We start from the raw sequence: 10,807 nt of genomic DNA, 5'->3' as shown, positions 1-10,807 counted from the left end.
TCTTCCTTTATATTACGAGCTCCTCCCCGAACGTATCTATGCAAATATCAGATAAGCTTTCTATTGCTTCACGGAGAGGAGACACTGGTAGGTCATTGAAAGAGAACATACTGTTTCTATACGTCTCGCTGACGGACTGCTATACATGCATTGCGATATGCGTGTGCACCCTCAGTGACCCAAGCTGTGCACATGCCATGGTAAAACTATATTTGGGCTATTTTAGTAGAGGACCGGTGGAGCTTCAGTGCATGTGTAATGGATCTTACACGCACACACACACACACAGTGTCATGACATGAACACTGGCCCATGTTACCGTCCACGTTTTGTTACATTCGTGTTGCTTTTCTTTATGTTTTGCAGCTGTTGAGGACCTGCGCTGACCTCTTCCGTCTGGTGCCCTTCATAGTGTTCATCATCGTTCCTTTCATGGAGTTCCTTCTTCCGGTCTTCCTCAAACTTTTCCCAGAGATGTTGCCCTCCACCTTCGAGACAGAAACCAAAAAGGCATGTTTTCATGTACACACAGACAGACACACACAAACACACCCTGTCACCGGAATGACCTCAGGACGGGGTTTGTTATGATTATGTAACTTTTCAGATATGGCTGTGGCTGCTGTACTAAGAACCTGTGGACATGCAGGCAGCTGACTTTATCCAATCTGGGCAATTTACTTTTTTTTTTACTACTTGAAGCACAATATACACGCGCTCTCCAAACCACACAAAGGAATTATACAAGAATCATAATATACCAATAATATGACATTCCTTTTTGTTAACTTTCAATCTCCTGTAAAAGAAAAGCAGCAGGTTTCTGTGCTTGGTCCAGTCGGCCTGTCAGCTCTGATGTTCTCTGGTTGTTCTGGAGCATGGTCGAGTGGTTCACAGATATGCGCTTGTGCTCCTGGACAGCACAGAGGTGCCCGGCCTCTGAAAACGTTGGTCTCAAATGTTTTGTGAATTTACTTGACTATGGAACCCGTGACTACCTCTTTTAAAACCTCTTACAATTAAAAGTTTTGACTCTGTAATGTTGAACTCTAGAGAACTTGTAATGTAAATAAGAAGTGGAGAAACCAGTAAGTGATGACTGTATTTACTGTATTTTAATGCAGTAAACAATCAAACTGTATCTGTATTTGAAATATAAATAATTCAAACTAACCTGTGTCCCCTCTCTCCTCTTCATGCAGGAGGAGAAGCAGATGAAGGGTCTGGCAGCTAAGCTGGAACTGGCCAAGTTTCTCCAAGAGACCATCGCTGAGATGGCTCGAAGGAATAAAGCAAAAGCTCAGACAGAAGATGAGACGCAGCGTTTCTCCACATATGTTCAGAAGGTAAACGATCCATAACTTGTGTGTCCCAAAAGTAGACGATCTACCATAATTTACAAAAAACACAGCAACAGTGAGGGGAAAAACTTTAAATACTATAAACGATATATATAGTATATAAAATGGATGTTTTTAGGCTTTGATTATGCAGCCCTGTATCCAAATAAAGAATATAAGACGTATAATTGTTGTTGTATAATTGTTGGTACATCTGGTCTGAAATTAGACAATATTTGCTCACCCTAGTTTCTCTCTGTGTCCTCACCAGGTTCGGGGCACTGGTGAGCAACCCACAACGAAGGACATAGTCCGGTTTTCGAAGTTGTTTGAGGACGAGCTGACGTTGGAGCACCTGGAGCGCCCCCAGCTGGTGGCTCTGTGTAAACTGTTGGAGCTCCAGCCCATCGGCACAAACAACTTGCTGCGTTTTCAGCTGATGATGCAACTCAGAACCATCAAGTCAGACGATGAGGTGAGAGAGGGAGAGAGACGAGTGGGACCTGGTACTTTAGTGGTCGAGGAAGAACCCTCTTGGTGCGTCACTGTCCTCTTTTCTCGTTCTTGTGCAACAGTTTTTTGACTTCCCTCTCCGTTTGTTCGCAGATGATTTCAGCAGAGGGTGTGGCTGCTATGAGTGTTTCAGAACTGCAGGCGGCGTGTCGTAGTCGAGGGATGAGGTCTCTGGGTCTCACCACTGACCAGCTACGTCTGCAGATGCAGCAGGTGAGCAACTGAATGATAGTTTGTAGCTTTTAATTCGTCAATAGAAGCTAAATCCAGAGTCTGAAGAGTTAAAAGGGTTTTATACAAATCTTGTAAATAGTTGATCGGCAGATGTTGTAATGAAACAAGTTACTTCTCCATTTATCAGATATATGATGTTGTCTTTGCCAACGTCAAAGGAAAGATGAATCATCATTCTCTGAGTTTGCTGTTTAAATAAAACGAACAGATTGTTTAATATTAGAATCAATCTTCTTATGTGTCGTCAGTGTTCCTCAAATAATAAATGTTCCTCTTCATCTAGTGGCTGGACCTGCACCTGAAGGAGAACGTTCCTCCGTCACTGCTGCTGCTCTCCAGAGCCATGTATCTCACTGACCTCAAACCAAAACCCCCTGTCATCCCACCTGTTCCCAAGCTAGAGGTTTGAACTTTACAACCTACTTAAAATCTTACATTTCGTAACCACTCGAATGTACAGATTATAGAAAGCTTAACATTCCAGCTGTTTAAATAGCTGGTACGCAGGTCACTGAAGTTTGGTACGGTCGCTGTTTGACCTCCTTATAGGAAGCACGAGCTGTTTCATAACTGTTTGATGTTTTTGTGTCTGGACATTTTTTATTTTAACATAGACGGCAACTAACAATTAATCAGTTAATGGTTTAGTCAATGAAATATTAACGAGCAGTCAGAAACACCAGTCATACCTCCCTGAGCCAAAAAGTGGTGTCTTCTGATGTCTCACAAACAGTCCAAAACCAAAGATATATTTTATTTACGTCATATATGATAAAGAAAAGAAGCAAATATGAGCAGTTAATCAATCATCATAATTGTTGCTGATTCATTTTGTTTCGATTGACTAATCAATTCATCATTGCAGTTCTGTTAGTAACCCTAAACCCTTATTAAACCTTAATAAAGTTATCCTCCAGACACGTGTAAAGACATAAAATACTCTCTGCTTTCTCCGATATGTTTTTCCACAGAAATATTTTGTGTAAAACTCTTAAAATTACATCTATTCATTCTCACTCATTCCTTCATTCAGAATCTATAAATATGAAAGAATATGAGTCCATTCTCAGTGTATGCAGGTTTCCACTAGTTTGTTACATATTGGACCACGATTGGCTGCCAAACAAGTTGCGCTGTCACAAAATCATGTTGTGTGTTCATGTTTTAAACTCAGATTTAAGGCGAGCAACTTCAGCAGATAAATATCAGAACAGACTCAAAGGCTCAAATTCTGCACAGTGAAGGTCAACGAGTGAAGTAACAATTAACAAAACAGATTTTTGAGTGGAGAGAACAAGAATTAAAAGCAGAGCAGGTCGTCTGGGGAGATGTGGTCTAATGTTTTGTTGTTGTTTTTGCAGAAATCTGCTCCTCCTCCTCCCACAGTGGAGAATTCAGGAGCAAACATAACCTCAGTCACTTCTGACATGTTGGCGGACCCTGCTCTCATCATCAAAGAAAGACCGGTCAGTGCACTCCTAAAACACAGCCACAAAACACGCAGCAGCACAAGATAAGATTGATTGAAAGGATGTATTGATGACAGAGAGGAAACTGGGTCATCACCGAAGTTAAGAATAGATTTCTGTCGTACTGGAGGGGCTGGACGAATCGTATTTGAGTCCTGGGATACAAACTACATGTTACAAAACATGAAAGCATTTAAATAAGATTGATAGTGTCTTTTAGTCACAGATTTTTGGACAGACTGAGGGATTAATATTCCTTTATGGACTTAAAGCAAGACAACGTTTAGGGAAATGTGCTTCTTTACTTTCTTGCAGGGAGTGAAATGAGAAGTTTGATCCCACTCTGTAGAGTAAATAAAAAGCTACAGGGTCCAAAGGTAACAACGTCCACCTACCAGTATCTCTGAACGCTCGCTAATTAACACATTATGTCATTTGTTTAACCCATGCACATTTTTACGCTGTTGTATGGATTAAGAGGCCCAAAGTTAGCTGCTTCCCCTTGTTTCCAGTCTTTCCAATCTAATATTTACCCTGACATGCAGACATGAGTATTGATTTTCTCATGTATCTCTGCAAGGAAGCAAACACGGGTTTCCAATAATGTTAAACTATTTCTTCAAACTAAACACATACCCATCAGATTCTCACATAACATGAAAAACCTGATTTGTTATTCTTAGCTCATGAAAAGTTGTATAAATAGAATAAATGTATGAATGATAGGAACATATATACAAAAACTCTCAAGAGGCATAAGACCCTCCATCTTCTAAAGTCTTATTTCTGTCTATCTGTGTGTTTTAGGTGGAGGAGATGAGAGATAAGGCTCCTGTGGTGTCGGACAAACCTTTGACTCCTGCTGAAGTCCTTCAGGTGAGCCCCTCCCCCCCCCGTTGTACCACAGAAACCAGTATGGGATTTGATGCTACAGGGTTTCATAATCCAGTTAGCTCTTCCTGGATTTGATCTTTCTCACATGACACGCTAATCTGTCACAGTGGGACACGGCCACTATTCTGGAAAACCAGCTATTCTTGCTTGATAGAAAGTACTTGATTACAGTAGAGAACGTATGGAGACTGGTTGGAAATGTGTTGAGTTTAGATACATAGAAGAAATAGTTTGACAGATGAACCATCATGAATACAGAAAGCTGCTGGCAAAGTTGAAACTGAACATCTCAAGTTAATCTGTGTGAGGTTTAAAAATAGCTGATAAATATAGACCTCGCTGACACGCTCGCCTCCAAGGATTTTTTTTTTTAAACCTGCAGTCATTAGTCGTTTAAAGAACTACTGCATGACATCAAAACACATTTTAAAGTTGTTGTGTTTTTAATGTGATTGCAGCAGCTTTCAAATTGGCACACGTTATTATAAAAGTGACTCAAGATGTTTCACTCACTTCTTTGTTCTTTAGCTTTACTGTCTTTGTTTTAAGACGACCGGGGTTGTCTGTTGTTGTTTTAAATGTCAGTTTCATTAAAGGTGGGGTGAGCGATACTAATCCAATTCTTTATTAGCAAACATCTGCTCACAGTCCACTAACTTTATGTTCTAACAAACAAAAAAAACAGTAACTTATTACTCCAGCCAGGATTTGTGTCAGTTAAGGTTAAATGAGTTGCCCACAGACATTTAGTTTAGTTTCTAGTTTGCCGAGATACGCTGTTGTTGTGATGTTAGTTGTAGTAGCAGGAGAGTTGAGAGTATTGCCGTCTGGAGCCGGCGTGCTTGGCTCTGGGAAAACGACTCGTCCTCTCTTAGCAACAGTTTGCAAACGTTAGTTACATTACTTGCTGTGTCGTTGTTCGCTCTGTATCATGGTATTTTTCATGATGTTAACATGTATCATATGGGGGGATTGTGTTTTTCTCAGGCTTAAGAAGTCCGATACACACATGAACAAGTCTGTTGTGTCAGTCAAATAAATACAAAAGGTATTAATCCTGAAACATAATTTAAGTATCACTGCCAAGCAACACTTGAATTCTGTCCTGATGGATGTGGATGTTTACTCTTTGGTCTGAGGGAAGCTTATTGACAACATATTGATGTTTCATGTAGTAATTTAGGCAGTGCGGTCTTTACTGGGACCACAACTCTAAGGAACATTTACTGATAAATTGGTCTCTGTAGTGCACTAATCAGTACTGCTAGCATGGAGAATAGTCTGAGACACATACCATGTGACCGTGACCACCCCGGTTCACAGTTCATGTCTGCTGATGACCTTTATATCATCCTATCCCCTCTCTCACTCTCTGTCTCATGATTCATCTCACTTATGGGTGAGGGCTATCAAATAAAGGCAAAATGGTATGAACATTAAAAAGAAAAGAAATGAATCCATAAGAAGGAACTTCTCCAGCTGACTGTTTAACACACATTGTATGTTAAATGCTGGATATTGAAGTTGAACTGAAGTTGTGTCTCTTCCACAGGCTAAAGCAGCAACAGAGGTGTCCCAGAAGAGCAAGATGAGTGCCAACGGCGTGTAAAGAGGAGCAGAGTCTGGACTGAAGGGGGGAGATGGACTCACACAGCCCTGTGTCCTCATGGGAGGAAAAGTCCGCTGTCTCTTCTGCGTCATCTCAGCAGCTGCCTCTTTGTACCTTCGACCCTCTGCTTTTTACATTTTTGCACTCCGTTCTCTGTAACTCTCTGTCGGAGCTGGACAAACCAGCCTTTCACTGGACACTGATGGTGTGATGGATGAGCCATGCATGACCCATGGCGAGTCCCGGTCAACTGTTTGACAGTGTCTCCTTACAGTCTAGACGGCCTCGGCCTCCTCCTCCTGTAAATGTGTAAATATTCTGTATATTTTGTCTGTCTTACAGCACAGCAGCAGCGTTGTACATTTTGCTATGCAAAGGCCTAATGTCTCTCAAAGACTTTAAAGTTTTTCTCTCATAGCAGTTTTATTTGGATACCTGTTTGCTCAGGATGCGACAGAACTCCTCATTTTTCTGTCAGAAATAGTTTGCTGAACGTTTTGGTTCAGTTGCTGTCCCCGCCTTCATCTTTGCTCTGTAAACTGGACCGTGCTGATGGTCATAATCTCATGTTGTCAGCTGGTGGAGTAGCAGATTTGGACTGGCCCTGCCTCTGAGGGGCGACATAGTGTAGCTGCTTGCTGCTGTAATTAGCAAACAAAGACTGGTATATTACTGAGAGAGAGAGCTCACTCCTTAAACTCAGTGGTGACTGTGCTAAAGTGCTGCAGTCTAAGCCACGGGGTAAGCCACTCAACGGACAATCTGTAAAAATAATTGCAGATTTTATTTGCATATTCAGTGTATGTATTGTGTTTTAACACTATGATGCTAAAATTTCTTGAAACTGAAAAGAGAAAATACTTTTTTTTTCCCAGACAGATATATTGTTAACATGGGGGGAAGCTTAAATCCTTAAGCCACAACAGAGATTAATGTTATTTTTGGGATTGTGGCACTAAAAGAAGTAAATGTATAATATTACAAGTGATTCGCTTAACTATCCTACTTCCTTAGCCCTCATAAATATATGACCTTAAAAGCTGTTATTGGAAAGTTTACTGTATGAATTGTAATGTATTGGCAAGCCCTCCCAACCCCCTTTACATATTTGGCATTGTGGGAGTAATTGATTTCATTGCAGCTGAATGAAAGTCCTCAGACATCCATTTGTCCTCATTGACATCCATTCATAGACGCCTCCCAGCAGCGGATGTCATAAATTAAAGCATATTTTTAAGCAAAAAAGATTGCTACTGAAGATTTATATTATTAGTTTTACATATGTGCCTAAGGTTAAAGGGCGATTGTGTTTGTGTTTGCATTTTTCATCAGAGAACAGATTTTCTATATTGTACCATTGTTTGTATTTTGGTTTGATTATTCACCTCAGTGTGTTTAAAAGGGCCAGGTTGCACCTTTTTCTCTTTAGTGGAATGTCTCCTCCCTCCCCTCCCCTCCATTTGATCCAAGTTATCAATCCAAATCCAAATGAATCCTTTCCTTATAATCACCAGTGTTGATACTGATGAAAAAGCAATCACCTTTTCAATCAGCTCTGCACTCATGGTGCACAAAGGGGATTAGAAGAAAAATAATTCAAAACCATCAGAATAGTTGCTTTTTGTCGTCTCTGGGTGGATTTTTATTCCCTGACATTCTGAGTGGATGTGATCTGATTTATGAAGCAGTTTGTGCTTTTTAACAACATCCCGTCACCAGTTGAGAAAGATGTGTCATATTGTTGAGTTGATCTGCTGGAAGGTTTTCTGACGTGATACATTTGAAGACTTGGTACTGTCTACTGCGTGGTTAAAGGGTTGTGCAGCAATTAAATGATGGGAACGTCTGGACTGGTTTCATGTTTCTGACGCTGAGCAGACTGAAAGTTGTTGTAAATGACTTAGTTAATGGACGGGATGCAGATAGATACTCCATCTTGTCCTGAATAACCTTCCTTGTGTCACCTCGTGGAACAGTATGTTTCCTTTTCATTCATGAGCATCAGTGTACCCGTGTGCTGTTATCTACTGCCATCACAGAGGGTTTGGTACATCGTTGCCATCATGATGGGTCCCCTGTCTTCTGATTATTTCAGTTCAAAATTGCACTGCTGTCCAGTTACGTCTTATCCCTACATTAACATGCACCACTTTACCATGGCAAATGAGTGTTGGGGTGATGAGGAAAAAAAAAAAAAAGAAGCATTCACATGAATAAATCATGAAACCGTTTACAGTTGTGTGTCTCTCTCTTTGTTGACGATGCCTGTGAAATGAGCTGCTTTGCTACATTGGTTTGACTGAACAGGTGGTTGGAAATACTTTTAAATGTTATGTTATAGTCTTTCATGGCCAGCAGGTGGCACCATCTGTACAGTATATTATACAAAGGCCAAGTGAAAATATTAAGATCCTAAACAGAATAATTTACTTTGTTCACAGAAGAACTTCAGACTTTAAATTAGCTAATTATTTGTTATTTCTTGTAACACTGTTACTATTACATCTGTTAATGCGGAGGAAGTATCTTTTAAAATGGGTCTACAGATGGAAACATTCATGGTAACAATGTAAAGAAGTTTATAGGGATATCAGTGACATTTAGTAAAAGGTCTTTCCTGTGTAAGTTGATAACATCAGAAGGTGGGGAAACCTGGGAAATGTTCATTTAAACCAGCTCTCATTTTCTAACCCAAACCAAACAGCCCTGCAGATAGACTGTACATGAATATAACCTGGACAAATTAAAGCAAACCTATATTTCTGTGGATTATTCAGAGTAACACAGACACTATTTCTCAGAATCGATCTGACTGATGTCTTTCTTTGATGTTGTGAACACCTCAGAGTAATTTAAAGAGTATATATACATATATTAGTATTATTCATTTTACTTCCTCTTCTGCTATTCCTTACCTTTCATCACAAACGTCTTATACTGTGGCATTTACTGTTGGATGTACACCGTGCTATAATGTGTATATCTGTTATGTTGGAAACTATAATTAAGGAAGTTTAGTTAAATAAACAATACGACTTTTCTTTCACAAAACTTCGACTTACAACTAAATAACACGAGGTACAACAACTAGACCTTCACTTGAGGAATGGCTAAAGCTACTTATTTATGTGCCAGATTGGTAATTAATGCTACTTAATGGTAGTTTAATCTATTGGTAGTCTGGTCAAATTAAAATTAACGAATGGTCAACTCGGTTCAAACAACTGACAATATATATATGTTATATTTGTTTATATAACACATAAACATATATGAACAAATATAACCTATAACGCATTTTAACACATATAAAGAAATATATAAACAAATATAATCTATATAAGACATTTTAACACAAACAAATATACAAACATGTATAAAAAAATTACATTCATTGAGTAAAACGCCATCTTTCATTAAATCGTTGGTTTAATCCAGGCTGTCAACCAATAATCGATATATAAATACACGGTTATGTTTGGAAGAGGTGGGCGGGGGGTAACGAATATTTTTAGCGCGAGGAGGGCAGATACAAAGAGTTAGGGAACCACATGATCTAGAGAAAGAAGCGGCGGTGCACAGTGGCGTTACAAGGTCAGCAGTATGTATCCATGTGTTTATGAATACTCAGTTTTTAAGAAGCTGCATTGACATTATTTTTCCACAGCAGGTTGTGTGACTGTTTCCAGAGAACAAAGCAGGAAAACATTTGCATGTAAAACTGGACGAGTTAATGTAGGAATGTACTAACTTAATGGAAATATCAGTTGACATACTAATTATTGTATTTCCTTTGGTAGTCATTGGAAAAAGGTCTTGAAAACAATATTAAGACACAAGAGTCTGTTGGCCGAGTGCAGTCAGAAAGGTCTGTGCTATTTTAAACCTGGCAGCATGTTGGCCCACAGGCAGCTTCATGTTGAGCTCATGGGGTATACAAGATGGGCATGGCTGTGTGGTGCAAACACAACAAGACTGTTAATATAAGGGAAATGTAACACACACACACACACCGAGGTTAGACTAAAACGATATTGTGTACTTAGAAAGCTAAAATAATGAAAATATATACAGGAAATGTCTGCTTTTGGTTTACCAATTTACCAACTGGTAAATGGTAAAATTCTCAACACAAGAAGGAGGTTGTTGAGACTAAATGATTGTAAATTAATGTGTTGGTATTGTAATACACATATCTGAACTTCTTAAATCATGCCCCTGACTAATACCCAAATACCACCGCATATTATAGTTAAAAAACCTGAAACTAACACTGAATATAATGGAAAGTAAACCGAAACGAGCAAACCCACAATGGAAACTAACTGAAACTAAACTGAATTGGAAACAAAAAATAAAAACTAATGAAAAAATACAAAACTATAATAACTCTCACACACATACACACAATCTGCTGCCTTGTACTTAAACAATGCTATGAGTTGTGGTAATATATTTATTTTAATGTGTGTAATTGTTTAACAATTCAGTAGTAATTTGTGAATTTGAAGTTATTTTAAATGTAACATAAAATTAATGTATTTTTTCTTATATATTTATATATATATTTTCTCTCTTTAGTGCAAAGATGAAGCGGACTGTAGCTGTGTTGTGTCTGTCCCTTCTTTTGGTTCATTTTTCACTGGCCAAGAAAAAGGGAGGGTTTGGTGGGAAATTAAATATCTTTAAGAAGACCCCCAAACAGCCTAAACAACCCACACACTCCCAGCAACCACAGAGACCAGGGG

General features: G+C 39.1%; 1 protein-coding gene and 1 long non-coding RNA gene across 3 annotated transcripts in view; both read left to right on the top strand.

The window, feature by feature from the left end:
• The window catches only part of letm2 (leucine zipper-EF-hand containing transmembrane protein 2), a gene marked incomplete at its 5' end in the record, with an annotated part of 11,218 nt that extends 2,928 nt beyond the window's left edge, over positions 1–8,290 (top strand). The window contains 8 exon segments of the mRNA XM_035657826.1: positions 367–510; positions 1,203–1,346; positions 1,612–1,815; positions 1,947–2,066; positions 2,371–2,490; positions 3,449–3,553; positions 4,364–4,432; positions 6,003–8,290. Of these exon segments, the coding sequence (XP_035513719.1) occupies positions 367–510; positions 1,203–1,346; positions 1,612–1,815; positions 1,947–2,066; positions 2,371–2,490; positions 3,449–3,553; positions 4,364–4,432; positions 6,003–6,059 (963 nt within the window).
• A 1,253-nt stretch (positions 8,291–9,543) lies between these two features.
• Positions 9,544–10,763, top strand: LOC118325168. 2 transcript variants are annotated; one of them, XR_004796592.1, is made up of 2 exons: positions 9,544–9,660; positions 10,641–10,763. It is a non-coding gene; the product is annotated as an uncharacterized LOC118325168 (long non-coding RNA). The 2 variants fall into 2 exon arrangements; XR_004796591.1 differs by having other exon boundaries at positions 9,565–9,653.
• Positions 10,764–10,807: the final 44 nt, after the last annotated feature.

The sequence above is a fragment of the Morone saxatilis genome, unplaced genomic scaffold, assembly GCF_004916995.1.
Source record: "Morone saxatilis isolate NCDOM2014 unplaced genomic scaffold, NCSU_SB_2.0 Contig16, whole genome shotgun sequence".
In the NCBI taxonomy this organism is placed as follows: domain Eukaryota; kingdom Metazoa; phylum Chordata; class Actinopteri; family Moronidae; genus Morone; species Morone saxatilis.
This window is presented reverse-complemented; position numbering and strand designations above follow the sequence as displayed.